Genomic DNA, 21,432 nt, shown 5'->3' with positions numbered 1-21,432 from the left:
GTGGACTGAGTTGTTATACCTGTGGTCCACTCGTCAAGAAAAAAATATTGAGTAGGTATGGCGGCAAAATTCCTTGGTTTGTATGATTAATTAATTTCATACCTACTCTGCACTCGCCACACTAAAGTTAAACAACTCAGTCCAACGTCCGGCTTCAAATTTCCAATTTATGTAAATAATATTCACTTGGAACGATTGGTTCCATTACAAACTTAACAATAACCGCTTTCAAGACATTCTACATTATTTTCACGCTCTATTGAAACTGATTATACACGGCCAAATACCTTACCTATACTACTTCTTGAATGACTGAGAAAAATATTTATCCCATCAAAAACATTTAAATGTGAAAAGAGAGCCAAGTTCAATAAATTATGATAATATGCCTTGGTTCTTGACTTCAACGACAAAAGAAGTGAGATCTAAACGGGTGCCAAGTTCAATGGTTATTCCTGAAATTTATTTATAACAACACTAGCTTTTGCCTGCGGCTTCACCTGGGTGAAATTTAGTTTGTCACAGATCGTCATAGATTATAGCCTATTTGTTATTCTGGGTTATAAACAATAATACTGTAAAGTTTCATCAAAATCCGTTCAGTAGTTTTTGCGTGAAAGAGTAACAAACATCCATCCTGTGTGGATATCTGGACATCCACACAAACTTTCGCATTTATAATATTAGTAAGATAAAAAAATCAGTTCTTAAAACTTAGGATCCCTGAGATCGGCGTTGTTTTACAAAACCACACTCCTGTAGGTAGGTGCCTATATTGTAGCCTAAGGTCTGAGTTGGCTAGTTCTCATATTATACGAATTATTATGTTCTATGGGCAGTTTACCTACACAGCAGCCAAATTTTCGGAATAATAAAATAAGAACCGACAAGTCATAGGGCTTGTCGAGTGTTGCCACTTAACGGCTCAAGGTCACTCAAAGGGCGATGGAACGGGCTATGCTCGGCGTTTCCCTGCGTGATCGAATCAGAGATGAGGAGATCCACAGGAGAAAATAAGTGCATAGCTCGCAGAATTGCTAAATCAAGTGGCAGTGGGCGAGACACATAGTTCGCAGAGACGATGACCGTTGGGGCAGAAAGTTCTCGAGTGGCGACCACGGGTCCGAAGACGTAGCATGGGCAGGCTTCCTACTAGGTGGACCGACGATGTTTTAATATATGAGCCAAATTTGACACGTTTATGTGAAATAGTTTTTGAGTTATAAGGGGGTCAAAAGTGGTCCGTGTAACATAATATTACTTGAACTTGGCTGAACACGTTACCGCGGGTCTGGATTGTCAACAGACTTGCGGCGCCTTGCGGTCTGCGGAGTCGGTAGCACCTTTGATGCTCTGCTACTTTCATGCTTGTGGTTAATGAGGAATAGCTGTCAAAGACTGCAATAGTAGGTCGGTACGAGTACATCTCCTTCCGGGTATTTCTTCGTGATAAAGTGGTGTACTTACCTACTTAGGTAGCTCTCGCAGGTTGTTTTATATCTTAAATTAGCACCTCTTTACCATACGTCTGACTTTATGAAGGAAGGAGGTCCCCTCTGTCAAATCAGGTCAAATACGATGTTTAGCTATAAGTACTTACATCCTTGGTCGTAGGTGGTCGTGGAGTTGTAGTTTATTAAATTGAGCGCTGATTGTCAATTTCCTCATAATTTAAAGAAGGAAGGCAAAAAAAATATCATAGCAAATAATAGGTTAGCGGATGATATTTCGCATAAACGAACGAAGGAACGAACCTATAATAAAACTACACGTTCTTAATTTCACAACTCTATTGTGACTTCACCAAATAGCCGTTATCTGCTACAACATTAGCACCGGTGATGCATTTAGCTTTATCACTGGCTAAGTACAGCACGAGGTCCGCCATTTCAGCCGGATCGGACGAGCGGCCCAGCGCGGTCCTGGTGCCCCATTCGTCATACGAGCTCGTCGTCATGCCGCTATTCTCGATGATGTCCGTCACCACCGGGCCCGGGCTGACGACGTTGACCCGGACGCCAGCCGGCGCCAGCTCCGACGCCGCTCCCCTGGTGAACTGGTCCAAAGCTGCCTTCGACACGGCGTACGTCACCAACGAAGGCGGAGGCGTTGAGGACCCCGCCACTGAAGATATGTTCACAACGTTCCCCTTCGTCTTGACCAAATGAGGGGTCGCTAAGCACGTCAGGTGGAACACCGCTCGCAGATTCGTATTCATCACCTCGTCGTACGAGTCCATCAGGTCGCCTGCTAACAGACCGCCTAATCTGGCAATCCCGGCGTTGTTGACTAGGACGTCGATTTTGCCGAATGTCTCCAGGGTCTTAGAGATGATCAGTTTGGCATCGTCTCCTTTGGATACGTCCGCTTTGACGATCAAATGTGTCTTCACTGTTTCGGCGACTTTCTTCAGTTTGGTATCGTTTCTGCCGACGAGGACCACGGAGGCGCCCTCCCTGCCGAAGGCGACGGCCGTAGCGGCGCCGATACCGGAGCTCGAGCCAGTCACTATCACCACTTTGCCGGAGAAACTCATTGTGTGTGTTTCCGCCCACGAGTCAACGAATACTGCGATTGTGCTCGAGGCGACAAACAAATTATGTGTATCGTCGAGAGACCACTTGATTGGACAAGGCATTAGTTCTCAAACTGTTGTGATGTTATCTATGTACACCTCTCATTGCGTACGAGTAGTTTATTTTTCAAATGTAGGTTCAAATGTGTTTGGCGATCACGGGCCGGAAGACGTAATATAGGTAATCTGTGACTTTCTGTGGCAGTGTGGGTAGGCCTAACACTAAGCGGACCGACGATCTGGTGAAGGTCGCGGGAAGTCGGTACCTGGATACAGGCAGCGCAGGACCGACGTTATGGAAAATTGGAAATCCGTGAGGTCTTTGTCCAACAGCAGGCGACATTAGGTTGAAACGAACAATCAAACCTGCAATAAAACGGCATGTGCTCGTATTTAATGCCCTAACTATTGAATTCCTCTTCGATCGAATTCGAGAAAAATAATAAAGTTAAAACTAGAACCAAAAATATTAAATTGCAATTGTATACGCAAACTGAGTATAAATATCTAAAGCCTGGTCCGTGAGCACGTAGAATCCCGTCCAATGACCCCAAGCTACCCATCCTTATCGCTCGCGCGTAATTATATTGCTGTCGCGACTGTGCGACGCGCGCCCGCAGTAAGTGTGCGAGCGCGACAGCGACATAATTACGTGCGAGCGACAAGGATGGGCAGCTTGGGGTCATTGGACGGGATTCTACGTGCTCACGGACCAGGCTTTATCACTTATATGGTTTATGCAAAGTTGTTTGAACTGAATGATCACTGTTTTCAGTATGTACCTACCTACTTAGTAAATCTAATGATTCATTACGACAACAATATTGAAAACTGGCACCTACTAAACTTTTGGAAACATTGTTTATTCTAATTGCAACACAATTTGTCAGTCAAGCATATCGCATGCACACTTAAAAACAATTAATGGATGCACCAAGCGTTTCTTTGCTAGCTACTTACTCTTACTTGTTAGGTTTCTCAATCGAGACGGACTCGGACGAATCGGACTATGATAGTTGATGAAAACTGATAGCTAGTATTATTATTATCTGTGCTGATAGTATCGCACATACACATACACCTCCAATCGCGAGGTTTGTAATGTTGGAATGTTTGCTGAATTGTGGCGCTGTTGCGTTATGTAGTGTGATAATATTGTTTACAATTTAAAATTTAAGTTTAAGTAAATGTAAATACATCAAATTCAAACATTTATTTGCATAGAATAGTATAATAAATGTATAGTAGTAGGTACAACATCTATCTACTGTTGGGTATACCTACATTGTATCCGATTGTGATTGTGTGATCATTGTATCAGACTCGCATTAATTTAGTTTACTATGTAACTAAGGAAAACCTGTAATTGGCATTACTTGCTTGCTATATTATCATTTAAGCATGGTACCTACTTGCAATATGCTGTAGATTTTCCTTGAGTCAATAAATAAATAATTCGATTCTTAACACAAACAATCAATAGTTAAGCCAGTTTGTAGCACCACAAAATAAGAGTAGCGCCTTGTTCCCTATTTAAAACAAATCTTTTCATAGTTAGAAAAATAAAAAATCAATGTATCGGATGCTATTGAATTTGATAGTATACTTACCTAGGTATTGATACTTACTCTATAGTGTTACAATCCTTCGATAATATTGTCTTGATTTGAACTATCGATACTATCGACGATTATTATAACGGATTATTTCTAATTGCGCCCGTTAATTTTACCTACGCGAACTTTAAAATCTCTTAGGTAATAATTTTGGTGTTTATAAGAACTGTGACTTCTAAATACAAGTAAGTACCTACGAGCCGAGCGGGCAGCAGGCCCCCCACTAGGTGGACCGACGTTCTGGTGAAGGTTGCTGGAGGAGGAGGTGCCTGGATGCGGGCGGCGCAGGACAGAGTCGTATTGGGAATCCTTGGGGGAGGCCTTTGTCCAGAAGTGGACGTCATTTGGCTGAAGCGAACAAAAACGAACGAGCAGGCAGTTAGATGCATTCGCACTGAAATAAAAAATCTTAGACTGAGTTGCACCACATTATTTTAACCGTAATAATAACAGTAGGTAACCGGTGCTTTTTGTATGGAATTTGACAGATTTTTGACGTTTGTCAAAGTTAAAGTTAGATGGTGCAACTCAGCCTTAAGGTTGCGTAATTGTTTAACCAAGGTGCAAAAAATATCCATAATAACACTTCACATCTTTAATTATACAAGTCTATTTTTACCTATTTCAACAAATAGCCGTTATCTGCTACAACACTAGAACCAGTGATGCACTTAGCTTTATCGCTGGCTAAATACAGCACGAGGTCCGCAATTTCAACCGAATCGGACGAGCGGCCCAGCGCGGTCTTGGTGGCCCACTCGTCGTAGGAGGTGGGCATGCCGCTGTTCTCGATGATGTCCGTCACCACCGGGCCCGGGCTGACGCCGTTGACCCGGACGCCAGACGGTGCCAGCTCCGACGCTGCTCCCCTGGTGAACTGGTCCAAAGCTGCCTTCGACGCGGCGTACGTCACAAACGTAGGCGGAGGTGTCGAGCACCCCGCCACTGAAGATATGTTCACAACGTTCCCCTTCGTCTTGACCAAATGAGGGGTCGCTAAGCACGTCAGGTGGAACACCGCTCGCAGATTCGTATTCATCACCTCGTCGTACGAGTCCATCAGGTCGCCTGCTAACAGACCGCCTAATCTGGCAATCCCGGCGTTGTTGACTAGGACGTCAATTTTGCCGAATGTCTCCAGGGTCTTAGAGATGATCAGTTTGGCATCGTCTCCTTTGGATACGTCCGCTTTGACGATTAAATGTTTCTTTACTGATTCGGCGACTTTCTTCAGCTTGGTATCGTTTCTGCCGACCAGGACCACGGAGGCGCCCTCCCTGCCGAAGGCGACGGCCGTAGCGGCGCCGATACCGGAGCTCGAGCCAGTCACTATCACCACTTTGCCGGAGAAACTCATTGTGTGTTTCCGCCCACGAGTCAACGAATACTGCGATTATGCTCGAGACGATAAAATATATATGTCATGCAAGAGACCTGTTTTGATTGAGCAAGGCACGAGTTCTCAAACTGCTGTTATATTATTTGCCTTTCTTTAGCAGCATAGGTACAGCAGCGTAAGTTTTAAATATTCGTTCGTTTCAGCCAATTGACGTCCACTGCTGTACAAAGGCCTCCCCCAGGGATTTCCACGACGATCGGTCCTGCGCCGCCCGCATCCAGGCACCACAAGGTCGTCGCTGTCTAAGAGCATATTTTTAATTAGTCTTTTGTTTTCTTTAAATTTTTGACGATTTGTAACCATTGTTTAAAAATATTCTATACTTACGGTCTTATTCATAATCATTTTTCACATTTTATCAAATGCTTATTAGAGGTTTATAAAACGTTTGATAAAAATTGTTATTCATAATCGTCATTTAGCGCTAAAATCCTCTTATAACTGTGTGATAAGTTATCGAGAGCTCGGGCCTTGTTTAAAGCTCTAATAAACCTATTTTAACCTAACTTTTATAAATGTCATTTCATATGAATGTCACTTCGTTGGTTTATTTATTCAAAATATCCTTGCTGTGATCCTTGCTTGTGAAAATGAATGCTATAAATGCAATTGTGCATTTAGCCAATAATGCCGACCCAGCGCGACGTAGAAAGCTCTACCGCCAACGAAGCAACCCATTCGATTTGCGGGACCTAAATTTTAAAATAAAATATAGGTTCAATAAGGACACAGTGCGCACCATCATAGATTTGGTGGAAGATGATCTGGTTCAGAGCGCTAGAGGTGGTGGCACGTGTCCTGAACTGCAAGTTTTAGTGGCCATAAGATGTTGGGGACGTCGTGAGGTAAGCACAAAAAAGTGTTTTATTTTATCCCTTTGTCGTGGCTGCTATAATTATTTTCATACATTTTCAGGTACAAGATGATGCTGGTGACCTCCATGGCCTAAGTCAGCCGACAGTGAGCCGGATATGCGCCAGAGTCGCGCATGCAATCGCGAATAAGGCAAATTCCTTCATCAAAATGCCTATCACTATAGGAGAGCAGGAAAGAATTAGTGCCAAATTTAGAGCAATTAAAAATTTTCCTGGGGTGATAGGAGCCATAGATTGCACCCACATTAAAATTAAAAAAACCGGAGGTGACATGGCCCAGTACTATATTAATAGAAAAGGCTATTATTCCCTGAATGTTCAGGTAAAATATATTTTGATTTTATACAGTTTACAACAGAGAAAGATTTGTTTTAATAATGTCTATAATTTTTACTTTGTATGATCTAAATTTTAGCAACATTCAACACTATATTATTGGATGGATTACCTACAGGATACTGTTTTTTTTTATTTTAGGTTGTCTGTGATGCTGACCTCAAAATAATGGATATAGTGGCTAGATGGCGAGGCAGTACACATGACAGTCGAATTTTTATGGAGAGCAATATAAAACAACGATTTGAGGATAGGCAGTTTAGAGGACGCCTTATTGGCGATTCGGGCTACCCTCTTCTGCCATATCTATTTACACCTATTTTAAGGCCTAGTCGTCCAGAAGAAGAAGCATACAATAATGCTCACATCTCAACTAGGAACACTGTTGAAAGGTGTTTTGGGGTGTGGAAGCAGCGGTTCCAATGCCTACTCCATGGCTTACCAGTAAGCCTCCAAAATGGAAAAGCTGTGATCATAGCATTGGCTGTATTACATAATATAGCCATTGATATGAATGACACATTGTTAGGTAAATGTTATCAATTTGACTGTACATAAGGAATACAAATCTTTATGACAAAATGTTGACAAATTCATAATATTTTTCAGAACAACATATGGAGCAGGTCCCTGTAACTCCGCAACTTTCGACGGAGAACAGTGTTCACGACAACCGACCTTCATTGTTGAGGCGTAGGTCGCAGTTGATACTACAAAATTTTATAAATCAACATTTTTGAATGGTACTAAAATACATTTTGATAAATTCCAACGATTTACTTTTATGTAATGTCATTTGAGTTCATGAAAATGTTGTATTTTAATTTTTCAGATACTGTTCCTGGCATCTTAATGAAAATAAAAAGAATATTTGATTGAAAAATACCTGTATTTCAATTTTCAGTCCAATTTGTTACTATCACAAAAACAAAACCTGTAGTTCTCTTTAAAAAAGCAATTATTCTGCAAAAATTCAAAACAAATTACTTTATATCACTAATTTAAGTACAATTAGTTTCAACAAACTTACTTATTAAAAATCACAGTTCAATTCTTTAAAACAAAGAAATTGCTTAAGTATAAACGTTTCTATTCGGAGGTTATCAACCTTCTACATTTAAAACAAAATAACCATAATTTACACTATTATTATAAAGGCGAATGTTTGTGACTAGGCATATGTGTATTTACTTTATATCACTAATTTAAGTACAATTATTAAACTTACTTACTAAAAATCACAGTTCAATTCTTATAAACAAATAAATTGCTAAAACAGATAGATTATATAGTCTCGAATAACATATAGGCTTCTTTTTATCCTGGAAAAATGCACAGATCCTGTAGGTTACAGAAATAGTAGTCTACGCAGGCGGAGTCGTGGGCAACAGCTAGTTAATAGTAATCTCAAACTCTTATTAAGTTATGACTAGTAAACATATTCATAGCCGTCTAAATATATTGCAGAAACACAATCAAAATGCGGATTGGAACTGCATAAAATACAAATTAAAAACAAACAGAAGTAAGGGAGGAACTAACTTATTATTTAGAATCTGTTAGTACTTGAAAAACTTTAACATCAAAAGACTTATTATTCTTTATTAATGTGAGTGTAATATTTAAGTTTTTCCTGTAATAATTGATGCTCAAGATCCAAGTTTCTCCCTTTCTTCCGTTCGTTTTCCATTTGAACTTCATGCAGTTCAATCCGGCATTTTGATTCTGTTTCTGCAATTTCGGAAATCCTAACTTTGCTTAAATCAATTAAGCCTTCTTTGTTTAACAGTTTCCTTTTTTTTTTGATTGCTGGTGCTTTAAAATTAGGTTTTGCTTTATTTTCTTTTGCCTCTACTTTTTTATTTTCTTTATCTTCCAATATGCCTCTAGTAGTACAAGCATGTGTATCTTCTATTTCTTCATCAAGTACCACCAATTCATATTGGATTTCTTCATTATTTATCAATTCCTGATCTTGCGTATTTTGAGTTGATTCCTCCTCTTGAATGTTAATTAATTCACTTTTATTTGAGTCCGAGTCAAATCTGTTAACATCGACTACAAATTCATTGGGCAACCAAGATGCTATATCATCAGCCCTATCGTCAGGCACTGATAATGGTGGACCACCGCCAGTTTTAATTTGAGCCTGCCTAGCAATGGTCTTGTCTTTCTTCGCACTGATTTTTATGAGGCTCCATTGCGATTTTAACTGGGTAATGGAGCGGTTCATACCAGCGCACATTGAATTAAACCTGAAAAAGAAATGACAGGATTTTGAATTACAGGTAAAGGCAAAATTTTATATTGAAGGCAGAAATCAAAAGATGTACCAACGTTGTTTGTAAATCAGCCCAAGCCGCAACCTTCCGTTTATTCGTGTTAGTGTCTGTATTTTTATTTTCGATTGCATTTACTCTTTCTTTCACCAACTCTTTCAGCAAATACTGAAAAGCAAACACTAGGCGTCAAACATAAATAAAACCATGCTACAAAAATTAGTAGGCACTTTATCAGGCTAAAAATAAGTACTACCTTATCTTCCTCCAACCAGTTTTCTGATCGTTGCCTTTTAGGCGGTCTGTTCTCCTTCGTCATGGACATAATTAGTATCCGATGTAACTAGCCGGGTCGTCGTAAGAGCTTATTGCAGAGTACAGGGTAAGAGGTACAGAATCCAGAACATACAATCCCAAGTTTTATAAAAGTTTGATAAAACTTGGGAGTTGATCGAAAAAACCGAAAACTTTATTAAATTTTCGTGCCAAATGTCAATGTCAGTAAGTAAAACGTCACAGCTGCCAATTTTTTGTTTTTTTTTCTGCGATTTGTCTATGATTTTACATGGTCCATCAAGTTAAATCACCAAAAAAGCTGTTTTCGTTCATTCTTTTTGTATAGTCTGTGGAAAGAAAATATTAAACTCTGTTTTAGCTATCAAAGGTTTATAAACGATTATGAATAACGTTTTTTATCAGAGGTTTATAAGAGTGTTTTAAGCCTATCAAACGTTTTAGCTAATGTAGGTTTTAAACCTATATTAGCATTTTATTATGAATAAGACCGTTAGTCTATAAAAAATAAAGAAACTTTTGATTTTGACTTTGAGTAGGTACCTACCTACTTACTCTTTGCTGAGTCACTCAAACCCGAGCTGGGTTTGAGTTTAATCTTATGTTTGGGAAACGCTGGTAAATGAATGATAAAACTAAGTAATGATAGAGCTGTCTAATAGGTGTCTGGTTATGGTGATAATATACTCGTACTAATAAATAAATATATAAATAAAACGTTTATTGTTCCATTTAATTCTCGTGTTAGGTCTTATTCTAATTAATAAATATGATGATCCTTAGTAGGTACTTATTAATATTTAGTAGGATGATTTGCAAATATGTATTATCAGAATCAGAATTTTATTTGCGTAAAATTAACAAGTCAAATACTTAGTTAGGTACCTACTTTTCGTCGCGAACACTTGTTTATTCAAGATCGACATAGTAGTGGACCTTGAAAATGTATGAGCAAATGTATGTGTGTAATGTACTAGTAGTCCTGAAGTGTAGTGGTGGTAGTAGGGCATGCTATACCTATTTGGGACAAAGTGTATACTTGTCAAAAAAACCAAGTCTCGCAACTCAGTTGTTCTACGGTAAAAAGTTGTGAGATCCATGTAATACCAAGTCCAGGCCAGGAAATCTTTAACGTTTTACATAAATTATTGACTTGGCCATCGCACTAAATAATTTAATTTACACGTATTTTCATGCGATGGCCAAGTCAATATATTTATGTAAAACGTTAAAGATTTCCTGGCCTGGACTTGGTATTACATGGATCTCACAACTTTTTACCGTAGAACAACTGAGTTGCGAGACTTGGTTTTTTTGACAAGTATTGTTTTTGATGGGATCTCATTTCTTTTTGTATTTTGTAGACAGCAGTTATGTATCTAGAAAACTGAACCGAAATTGAAAAATTTTACTCGACTTGGCGGTTGCACTACCGTGCCCCCAAATATTTTAGTTTTTCCTTGATTCATACACCAAACACTACTTATATTCCAAATTTGAAGCTTCTAGGTCTGCTAGAAGTGCCTTAGAATATTGATGATCGGTGAGTCAGTGAGTGACAAAATTAAGTAACTTTGACCCGTTATAATTCTTAAACTACTGGTTCAAATTGAATGAAATTTTAAATATACCGTGTCTTTACAATGCCTGCATAGCTAATGAAAATTCAGCCTTCTAGTTTTATCCACAACGAAGTTACAGGCGGTCGAAAATGGCCTGAATTGCTTCGAGAAAAGGATGGTACGGCCGTGCCGCTTTTTTGCTCGACTTGGTGGGGGCACTGCCGTGCCCCCAGATAAGCGCCCTGGAAAGGGCCTACCTACTAGGTACTGAATAAAATATTGATTTTATATGGTAGAAATGAAGATGCAGTAATAGGATTCTACTGAATCCAGTAGGGGAGACTAGGTACGGTTGAAACAAAGGACGGTTGAAACAGAGCAAATATCTCGTAAACGGGTCCGCGGGGAGTGAGGGGTCCTAGGGGAAAAAGAAGCGAAAGACAGGTCCGAACACGAATTTAGTGCCTAATAACTTCCTAACGCGTTGACGTTGTGTATAAAACACCATTTTGTTTTTTACTACCCAAAGTAAGTATTTTTCTTCAGACATTAACGCTTATACTACCTGTTCTTTTTATGTGAATGTATCGAGTGTGCGTTTGCGATTATAATGAAGCTTGTAGAATAAGGGACAGTAACTATTTTTAATGTGTGATTATTAGTGTCGAAAATATAAAGTATATTTTACCAAAAGTGGGGTTGGGGACGGTTGAAACATTTTTTTTGGGTACGGTTGAAACAGAAAATGTATTAATGTTTATTTTTTGTAGATGCCGAGAGTTTGGGTAAGGAAGATTTCCAGGGAGGAAATTGACTTGGTAAAGCATAAGAGGAGGTAAAAGCTAAAGATTCACTGCGGAAAGCGGCGGAAAAGTATGGTTTGAAAAAAAAAAATAAAGATTTTCGTTAACTTTATTCAGAATGTTAATATTATTTTATTATTAATGTTTATTAAATTTGGAAATATCATTTATTTTATCATATTTCTGTTATTTATTAACGGTCTTATTCATAATCATTTTTCACATTTTATCAAATGCTTATTAGAGGTTTATAAAACGTTTGATAAAAATTGTTATTCATAATCGTCATTTAGCGCTAAAATCCTCTTATAACTGTGTGATAAGTTATCGAGAGCTCGGGCCTTGTTTAAAGCTCTAATAAACCTATTTTAACCTAACTTTTATAAATGTCATTTCATATGAATGTCACTTCGTTGGTTTATTTATTCAAAATATCCTTGCTGTGATCCTTGCTTGTGAAAATGAATGCTATAAATGCAATTGTGCATTTAGCCAATAATGCCGACCCAGCGCGACGTAGAAAGCTCTACCGCCAACGAAGCAACCCATTCGATTTGCGGGACCTAAATTTTAAAATAAAATATAGGTTCAATGGACACAGTGCGCACCATCATAGATTTGGTGGAAGATGATCTGGTTCAGAGCGCTAGAGGTGGTGGCACGTGTCCTGAACTGCAAGTTTTAGTGGCCATAAGATGTTGGGGACGTCGTGAGGTAAGCACAAAAAAGTGTTTTATTTTATCCCTTTGTCGTGGCTGCTATAATTATTTTCATACATTTTCAGGTACAAGATGATGCTGGTGACCTCCATGGCCTAAGTCAGCCGACAGTGAGCCGGATATGCGCCAGAGTCGCGCATGCAATCGCGAATAAGGCAAATTCCTTCATCAAAATGCCTATCACTATAGGAGAGCAGGAAAGAATTAGTGCCAAATTTAGAGCAATTAAAAATTTTCCTGGGGTGATAGGAGCCATAGATTGCACCCACATTAAAATTAAAAAAACCGGAGGTGACATGGCCCAGTACTATATTAATAGAAAAGGCTATTATTCCCTGAATGTTCAGGTAAAATATATTTTGATTTTATACAGTTTACAACAGAGAAAGATTTGTTTTAATAATGTCTATAATTTTTACTTTGTATGATCTAAATTTTAGCAACATTCAACACTATATTATTGGATGGATTACCTACAGGATACTGTTTTTTTTATTTTAGGTTGTCTGTGATGCTGACCTCAAAATAATGGATATAGTGGCTAGATGGCGAGGCAGTACACATGACAGTCGAATTTTTATGGAGAGCAATATAAAACAACGATTTGAGGATAGGCAGTTTAGAGGACGCCTTATTGGCGATTCGGGCTACCCTCTTCTGCCATATCTATTTACACCTATTTTAAGGCCTAGTCGTCCAGAAGAAGAAGCATACAATAATGCTCACATCTCAACTAGGAACACTGTTGAAAGGTGTTTTGGGGTGTGGAAGCAGCGGTTCCAATGCCTACTCCATGGCTTACCAGTAAGCCTCCAAAATGGAAAAGCTGTGATCATAGCATTGGCTGTATTACATAATATAGCCATTGATATGAATGACACATTGTTAGGTAAATGTTATCAATTTGACTGTACATAAGGAATACAAATCTTTATGACAAAATGTTGACAAATTCATAATATTTTTCAGAACAACATATGGAGCAGGTCCCTGTAACTCCGCAACTTTCGACGGAGAACAGTGTTCACGACAACCGACCTTCATTGTTGAGGCGTAGGTCGCAGTTGATACTACAAAATTTTATAAATCAACATTTTTGAATGGTACTAAAATACATTTTGATAAATTCCAACGATTTACTTTTATGTAATGTCATTTGAGTTCATGAAAATGTTGTATTTTAATTTTTCAGATACTGTTCCTGGCATCTTAATGAAAATAAAAAGAATATTTGATTGAAAAATACCTGTATTTCAATTTTCAGTCCAATTTGTTACTATCACAAAAACAAAACCTGTAGTTCTCTTTAAAAAAGCAATTATTCTGCAAAAATTCAAAACAAATTACTTTATATCACTAATTTAAGTACAATTAGTTTCAACAAACTTACTTATTAAAAATCACAGTTCAATTCTTTAAAACAAAGAAATTGCTTAAGTATAAACGTTTCTATTCGGAGGTTATCAACCTTCTACATTTAAAACAAAATAACCATAATTTACACTATTATTATAAAGGCGAATGTTTGTGACTAGGCATATGTGTATTTACTTTATATCACTAATTTAAGTACAATTATTAAACTTACTTACTAAAAATCACAGTTCAATTCTTATAAACAAATAAATTGCTAAAACAGATAGATTATATAGTCTCGAATAACATATAGGCTTCTTTTTATCCTGGAAAAATGCACAGATCCTGTAGGTTACAGAAATAGTAGTCTACGCAGGCGGAGTCGTGGGCAACAGCTAGTTAATAGTAATCTCAAACTCTTATTAAGTTATGACTAGTAAACATATTCATAGCCGTCTAAATATATTGCAGAAACACAATCAAAATGCGGATTGGAACTGCATAAAATACAAATTAAAAACAAACAGAAGTAAGGGAGGAACTAACTTATTATTTAGAATCTGTTAGTACTTGAAAAACTTTAACATCAAAAGACTTATTATTCTTTATTAATGTGAGTGTAATATTTAAGTTTTTCCTGTAATAATTGATGCTCAAGATCCAAGTTTCTCCCTTTCTTCCGTTCGTTTTCCATTTGAACTTCATGCAGTTCAATCCGGCATTTTGATTCTGTTTCTGCAATTTCGGAAATCCTAACTTTGCTTAAATCAATTAAGCCTTCTTTGTTTAACAGTTTCCTTTTTTTTTTGATTGCTGGTGCTTTAAAATTAGGTTTTGCTTTATTTTCTTTTGCCTCTACTTTTTTATTTTCTTTATCTTCCAATATGCCTCTAGTAGTACAAGCATGTGTATCTTCTATTTCTTCATCAAGTACCACCAATTCATATTGGATTTCTTCATTATTTATCAATTCCTGATCTTGCGTATTTTGAGTTGATTCCTCCTCTTGAATGTTAATTAATTCACTTTTATTTGAGTCCGAGTCAAATCTGTTAACATCGACTACAAATTCATTGGGCAACCAAGATGCTATATCATCAGCCCTATCGTCAGGCACTGATAATGGTGGACCACCGCCAGTTTTAATTTGAGCCTGCCTAGCAATGGTCTTGTCTTTCTTCGCACTGATTTTTATGAGGCTCCATTGCGATTTTAACTGGGTAATGGAGCGGTTCATACCAGCGCACATTGAATTAAACCTGAAAAAGAAATGACAGGATTTTGAATTACAGGTAAAGGCAAAATTTTATATTGAAGGCAGAAATCAAAAGATGTACCAACGTTGTTTGTAAATCAGCCCAAGCCGCAACCTTCCGTTTATTCGTGTTAGTGTCTGTATTTTTATTTTCGATTGCATTTACTCTTTCTTTCACCAACTCTTTCAGCAAATACTGAAAAGCAAACACTAGGCGTCAAACATAAATAAAACCATGCTACAAAAATTAGTAGGCACTTTATCAGGCTAAAAATAAGTACTACCTTATCTTCCTCCAACCAGTTTTCTGATCGTTGCCTTTTAGGCGGTCTGTTCTCCTTCGTCATGGACATAATTAGTATCCGATGTAACTAGCCGGGTCGTCGTAAGAGCTTATTGCAGAGTACAGGGTAAGAGGTACAGAATCCAGAACATACAATCCCAAGTTTTATAAAAGTTTGATAAAACTTGGGAGTTGATCGAAAAAACCGAAAACTTTATTAAATTTTCGTGCCAAATGTCAATGTCAGTAAGTAAAACGTCACAGCTGCCAATTTTTTGTTTTTTTTTCTGCGATTTGTCTATGATTTTACATGGTCCATCAAGTTAAATCACCAAAAAAGCTGTTTTCGTTCATTCTTTTTGTATAGTCTGTGGAAAGAAAATATTAAACTCTGTTTTAGCTATCAAAGGTTTATAAACGATTATGAATAACGTTTTTTATCAGAGGTTTATAAGAGTGTTTTAAGCCTATCAAACGTTTTAGCTAATGTAGGTTTTAAACCTATATTAGCATTTTATTATGAATAAGACCGTAAATGTTTACTACTTATCAAAGGCTAATTAATGTTTTAGAAATATTAAATACTTAAGACTGATTAATGTCGTCATGTGGTACCATAATTTTAATATTCGTAGTATTAATGATAAATAAAAACAGTTTTATTAGTAATTATTGTATTATTTGTATGTATTTCACAGACTCCAATCGCTGTTTCAAGCGCCCCTGGCATGGGGACGGTTGAAACAAAATTTCTTTTTTTTTAAATTTCGTATATTTCTAAAAGTAGTAACCCGGGAACTATAATGATACAGCCATATCGTAGCTAAAACTTCAAATTTCAATTTCACATATCGTAATCGTCACTTGGTTATTAAACAACAAAATTATAGACAATAAAAGCAAAATTGTTTCAACCGTACCCAGTCTCCCTTATTTGAAGCTGACTAGCGAACTCCCTACGAGACAAATTAACGTTTGGGAATCTTTGGACTGTATGAAATAAATAGTGAATGGTCATCACACACGTAAATAAATTATAAGGATGATTTGCAAATTATTAATATGACAAATATTTACTTACTCATCACCGCGGTCACTTTTTTATCATGATACAATTTCGATAACCCGCTGAAAACCAGCTTCGTGACTTGACTACTTGTGTCATGTCACGATTTTTGAAAAGGCGCCCCTTTTCAGCATGCAACAATAAAATTAATTATTAACCATTAAGTGTCCAATGTCCATGAACGACGAACGTGCATGAGTAGGCAAATAAAACCAAACAGTGCAACATCACTTTTCAAGTTAGGTATCTCAAGAAGTTCGCGTCAGGTTTCATTAAAGTGCCACCTTTACTGATAAACTGAAATCATCATTTATCATTTTAATATATTTTTTTCATCAATTGAAGCTTATTTTACTTACTTGACACTGGCTATACCTAATATGCCTACCATATTTAATATGTGCAAAACCGCACGAAACGATAGGTAATATTGAAAAGAAAATAAAGAAAAAAGTTAAAAGAAATAAAGCAGCGGATTTTTTTAAATGTACGAGCAAACAACACTGAAATTGGTCGCTTATTATCATCAACTAATCTGATATCGAAACTATTGATGACATTAGATAACAAAATGCACAATCCTACGCAACATTCCCCTAACAACAACATAACATTGTACATTACCGACCTTCATGATAGTAATAAAAAGAGTCAATAAATAAAATAAATATCTTTATCTATCTCTATGAAATATAATAACCTTACAAACAGTAACCCTTATAGTCACGCCTTCTAAATTCATTTTTAACAAATTTTAATCAGTGTGTAGTCGAACTGCGCGCAGGAACGGTCGCGTTCGCGTCACGAATCACAATGAGTTTCGCAAACAAAGTTGTTATTGTGACGGGCGGCAGCTCCGGCATCGGAGCCGCCACCGCCGTCAGCTTCAGCAAGGAGCAAGCCAGCGTCGTCATCGTTGGCAGGAACGAGGCCAAGCTCACGGCCGTCGCCGACCAATGCCCCGGCTCGCTCGTTATCAAAGCCGACGTGTCAAACGAGGACGACGCCAAGCGCATCATCGAGAACACACTAGAAAAGTTCGGCAAAATAGACATCCTAATCAACAACGCCGGGATCGCCAAATTCGGCGCCATCTTGGGCGGCAAAGTGATGGACACGTACGATGAGGTGATGAACACTAATTTGCGCGCAGCTGTTCTGTTGACGACACTGGCGGCGCCGCATTTAGTCGAGACGAAAGGGAACGTTGTAAATATATCGGCCATTGGCGGTACGTACGCGCCTACTCCGCCGTTCTTAGCTTATTGTATGTCTAAGGCGGGTTTGAATCATTTTACGAAAGGCGCTGCGTTGGAGCTGGCCGCGTCAGGTGTTCGGGTGAACGCTATCAGTCCTGGGCCGGTGAGGACTGACATCATCGCGAACGCAGGCTTCCCGATCTCCTGGGACCACTTCGCGGCACAGACGGCGCTGGGCCGTGTGTCGGAGCCGGAGGAGGTGGCCGAGCTGGTGCTGTACTTGGCCAGCGACAAGGCCAAGGGCATCACGGGAGCCAACTACGTCACTGATAACGGCATGATGTTGAGCAAAATGTGATCTAACATTTGTTGAGTTTCTATTTGTTTTACCTCATGTTGTAAATTGAGCTTGATAGGTACGCACGTACGATGCAGTTGATTGTTATTATGCATACCTATTTGATTTGTTATAAATAAAAGATGTCAATTATTGATCTAGCATTTATTGTGTGCGAGTATGTTTTTGTCGTGTGTTTAATCTTATGATTTATTTATACATTGATGTGTCAACGTTTGAAAATAAAAAGCTTTCAGAGAATATTTAATTTTAATTTAATTAAGTATCTAACATCACATTCAGATCCACATTATTATCAGGTAAACAAATAAATATTTGTTGATCCATAACGAGTTTAGTTGATGGCATGCCGTAACATTTTGTCTGTCAATAACATAAAAAAAAACAATAATAAATACAAAAGTATGCAAACAAAAACTTCGTCGAGATGCAAACCGCTATGCAAATGCATCCTACAAATGCCTTTATCAGTTGTAAAAGGTCAGTCTATTTATAAACACAAATTACGTAATCCGTCATTTAAATACTTGGTAGTCAAGTTTTGTGTATTACTTTATTTTATAGTATCAAATAAAAAGTTTATCAAGTAGGTAGGAAAATAAAAATAAACAATAAACTATTTATACGATTTTCACCCTATTACCTACTTACATTCAAATTATCTTCAGTATCTATTGTGCCCTTTACCTACTCGTAACGGCATAAATCTAAATAAAGGAAGCTTGCATTATTTCCACTTTGAGAAAATCGGCAGTTACCGAGAAGAATTAGCTTAAGAAACTATCCCAGTATTACACCGTTATCCGCCAGAAACACTGAACCTGTGATTGCCTTGGCCTTGTCACTGGCCATGAACAGGATCAGGTCGGCCACCTCGGCCGGCTGCGACACGCGGCCCAGAGGGGTATTCACCTCCTGCGTGTCCTCGCTCGACTCGAAGGTCATCAGCATATTCGTCTCCACCGGCCCAGGGCTCACAGCGTTCACCCTCACTCCAGACGCTGCCAACTCCTTCGCACTCCCTCTCGTGAAATGATCCAACCCAGCCTTGGACGTCGCGTACGCATTGACCATGGGCATCATATGAAATTGCCCAAGCACGCTTGACACATTCACAATATTCCCCTTTGTCTTAACTAGATACGGAGCAGCAAGCATAGTCATGTGGATCACGGCCCGCAAATTGATCGAGATGTTCTTATCGTAACTTTCCAAGATTTTCCCGTTCAAAATTGTTCCATATTCCAAGACGCCAGCGTTGTTTATCAGCACATCTAGTTTGCCAAACTTTTTTATGGTTTCGCTGATGATTCTCCTGGCGTCGTCGTCGTTGGAGACATCTGCTCGGACCACGAGCGGCGCGCTGCCAACCGCGGCACATTTGGCGGCTATGTCCTTCAGCCTGGCTTCATTTCTTCCGACTATAACCACGCTGGCTCCTTCCTTGGCGAAGTGCACCGCCGTGGCTGCCCCGATGCCGGCGCTGGCCCCCGTCACTATCACCACCTTGCTCTTGAAGCTCATAGTGCGCCTGTCACGTGCATACTGCAGCTCAGTTGCAGAAACATCTATTTATAATGTATTTAATGAGCTGTTCGCTGTATGCTATAGACTACCTACACATTATTATTCACTATCATGTCCATTTAAGTTACATTTATCTCTTGTCCGTGACTTCGTCGCAGACAAAATAAAATACGAGTAATAAAATATCACATTTATGTTTATTTTATTGATTTTTTTTTATAAAAGAAACATACAGCCTTATTTCAATACATGTAGCTTAAGTGTAAGTTAAACATAGCGTGTATTTATTATCATTTTAAATAATCTATAAAAATTTGAAAAATGTAAAATTTTAAGTAGGTAGCTTAGGTTATCCTAAGCAGTGTAATCAAAATATTTATTCAGTACATGGGCTTTGTATTACGAGTACACACGTTCCAAATAAAGCATGAACTACCAACCAATAGATTCTGTTTCCAACTGAAGTTTCCAATTTACACATTAACAGATCGACTAAAGAGAAGCCCACCAAAAACATGTAAAAAACTAGCCAAGTCTCGATGGACTGCTGCTTGTTTATCTCACAAAACAATAACTATAATAATAAAAATAAATAACTACTTTTTAATATTAAAAACATAACCGTATTTTTTGTAATATTTGCACATCGTATGTACGATAGAATATGTTGGAAACTTCTCTTTTTAAAACCATTTGTAACCGTATTCTGGCAAATAAATGATTTATTATTATTTATTATTATTATTAAAGAAATTGCAGTAAGGAACCATAGACTTGGCACGACTTTGTCTAGATTTCATTACTTTTTGGAGAGATGTACCTACTGCAGCGTATAATTAATGTTATAATTACTTTAGTATCTTGTAATCTACCTTAGAGGGGGCATGATTCTGATTCTGGCAATTTTATGGCAATTTCACGTCTGCTATCTAACTATGATGCAACTTTAAAAGAACTTCTTCTAAAACCGAAAGGTGAAATAAATTATTTATGCCCTACGATTCAAAACGAAATTATTAGTTTCCGTTAGGAACAATATTATCTCAGAAATTAAAAAAGCTCCATTTCTGACAATAATTCTGGATACAACACAAGACTTGTCAAAAATTGACCAACTATCTGTAGTTTTTCGATATATCTCGGTTACAGAAAATGATGATAATGTGCCTAAAGAAATAAAAATCTGTGAGTCCTTTTTAGGATTTATAGCAGTAACCGATTGCAGTGCTGCAGGTCTGAAAACTGTCATTTTAAATTTGACTAAAGAATATGGCGTCGGTTGATTGCAAGATGTAATTAACTAGCAGAAACATGATTTCGAGAAATAGCTTAATGAAGTCTGGAGAGACAAAAAGCCATTTTAAGAAATATATAATAGGTAGCGCCGCAATGAAAATGCCGATACATAGAAATAAGTCTTATTATAGTAATCATTTTTAGTTACTGGCATTTCAAAATAACGTACACAGTATTTAAAAAAAAAAAAAAAAAAAAAATATGAAGTTAATGTCTTTTGACTGACGGCCAACTATCAAACCAAGAAGTAATTACTTTTTACTTTATCGGATTACCGTGATACATGTTAAATCAAGTTAGTTAAATTACGTTTAAAATAACATAATAAACAATCATAATAACGAAATATAATGACGTGTCATCTTCTGGGTCACATTCTAAACAAAAAATTCAGTCTCCAACAAAAATAATACAATCAATAAATTGGAACAAAATATCTTTATAACATTATTAACCCATTATAGACTGAGTTTTCTTAGTGTCAGATTTTTATTTTTTTGAAATATGTTTATAATTATGGTCTACATAATGCTATACAAGCATTGAAAAAATGATCCGACCTGTAATCTAGAAAAAAAATGCTGGTACCATGCATATGGTACCGCTAGCCTCTTACCGTGTCAGTCGGTTAAAA

The 21,432-nt window shown here is 37.6% G+C and overlaps 5 protein-coding genes and 1 long non-coding RNA gene across 7 annotated transcripts; 3 read left to right on the top strand and 3 right to left on the bottom strand.

Annotated features, from left to right (window-relative positions):
* Positions 1–1,772: 1,772 nt before the first annotated feature.
* LOC135082115 (3-oxoacyl-[acyl-carrier-protein] reductase FabG-like) lies at positions 1,773–2,580 on the bottom strand. Its single transcript, XM_063976865.1, has one exon. The coding sequence runs from the start codon at positions 2,534–2,536 to the stop codon at positions 1,790–1,792; it is 747 nt and encodes a 248-aa protein (XP_063832935.1). The 5' UTR covers positions 2,537–2,580; the 3' UTR covers positions 1,773–1,789.
* Positions 2,581–4,785: 2,205 nt separating this feature from the next.
* Positions 4,786–5,594, bottom strand: LOC135082559 (3-oxoacyl-[acyl-carrier-protein] reductase FabG-like). Its single transcript, XM_063977359.1, has one exon. It carries the CDS (start codon positions 5,546–5,548, stop codon positions 4,811–4,813), a length of 738 nt encoding a protein of 245 aa, XP_063833429.1. The 5' UTR covers positions 5,549–5,594; the 3' UTR covers positions 4,786–4,810.
* A 321-nt stretch (positions 5,595–5,915) lies between these two features.
* Positions 5,916–7,647, top strand: LOC135082114 (putative nuclease HARBI1). The gene is made up of 5 exons (XM_063976864.1): positions 5,916–6,435; positions 6,506–6,787; positions 6,943–7,330; positions 7,411–7,544; positions 7,634–7,647. The coding sequence occupies exons 1-4, from the start codon at positions 6,181–6,183 to the stop codon at positions 7,539–7,541; spliced, it is 1,056 nt and encodes a 351-aa protein (XP_063832934.1). The 5' UTR covers positions 5,916–6,180; the 3' UTR covers positions 7,542–7,544; positions 7,634–7,647.
* Positions 7,648–12,337: 4,690 nt separating this feature from the next.
* LOC135082208 (uncharacterized) lies at positions 12,338–13,658 on the top strand. Of its 2 annotated transcripts, XR_010259373.1 has the most exons (4): positions 12,338–12,453; positions 12,524–12,805; positions 12,960–13,347; positions 13,428–13,658. It is a non-coding gene; the product is annotated as an uncharacterized LOC135082208 (long non-coding RNA). The 2 variants fall into 2 exon arrangements; XR_010259372.1 differs by having other exon boundaries at positions 12,338–12,805.
* A 3,526-nt stretch (positions 13,659–17,184) lies between these two features.
* On the top strand, positions 17,185–18,215 carry LOC135082545 (meso-2,3-butanediol dehydrogenase-like). The gene has a single exon (XM_063977344.1). It carries the CDS (start codon positions 17,232–17,234, stop codon positions 17,973–17,975), a length of 744 nt encoding a protein of 247 aa, XP_063833414.1. The 5' UTR covers positions 17,185–17,231; the 3' UTR covers positions 17,976–18,215.
* Positions 18,105–19,526, bottom strand: LOC135082546 (3-oxoacyl-[acyl-carrier-protein] reductase FabG-like). The gene has a single exon (XM_063977345.1). The coding sequence runs from the start codon at positions 19,497–19,499 to the stop codon at positions 18,756–18,758; it is 744 nt and encodes a 247-aa protein (XP_063833415.1). The 5' UTR covers positions 19,500–19,526; the 3' UTR covers positions 18,105–18,755.
* Positions 19,527–21,432: the final 1,906 nt, after the last annotated feature.

Source organism: Ostrinia nubilalis, chromosome 21 (assembly GCF_963855985.1).
Source record: "Ostrinia nubilalis chromosome 21, ilOstNubi1.1, whole genome shotgun sequence".
Taxonomy (NCBI): domain Eukaryota; kingdom Metazoa; phylum Arthropoda; class Insecta; order Lepidoptera; family Crambidae; genus Ostrinia; species Ostrinia nubilalis.
The sequence above is the reverse complement of the archived record's forward strand: the minus strand, read 5'-3'. Positions and strand labels throughout refer to the sequence as shown.

Coding starts and splice junctions, on each gene's coding strand:
- LOC135082115 (XM_063976865.1), bottom strand. CDS start 2,536: ATGAGTTTCTCCGGCAAAGTGGTGATAGTGACTGGCTCGAGCTCCGGT.
- LOC135082559 (XM_063977359.1), bottom strand. CDS start 5,548: ATGAGTTTCTCCGGCAAAGTGGTGATAGTGACTGGCTCGAGCTCCGGT.
- LOC135082114 (XM_063976864.1), top strand. CDS start 6,181: ATGAATGCTATAAATGCAATTGTGCATTTAGCCAATAATGCCGACCCA. Junction 6,436..6,505: donor GATGTTGGGGACGTCGTGAG/GTAAGCACAAAA, acceptor ATACATTTTCAG/GTACAAGATGATGCTGGTGA. Junction 6,788..6,942: donor ATTATTCCCTGAATGTTCAG/GTAAAATATATT, acceptor TTTTTATTTTAG/GTTGTCTGTGATGCTGACCT.
- LOC135082545 (XM_063977344.1), top strand. CDS start 17,232: ATGAGTTTCGCAAACAAAGTTGTTATTGTGACGGGCGGCAGCTCCGGC.
- LOC135082546 (XM_063977345.1), bottom strand. CDS start 19,499: ATGAGCTTCAAGAGCAAGGTGGTGATAGTGACGGGGGCCAGCGCCGGC.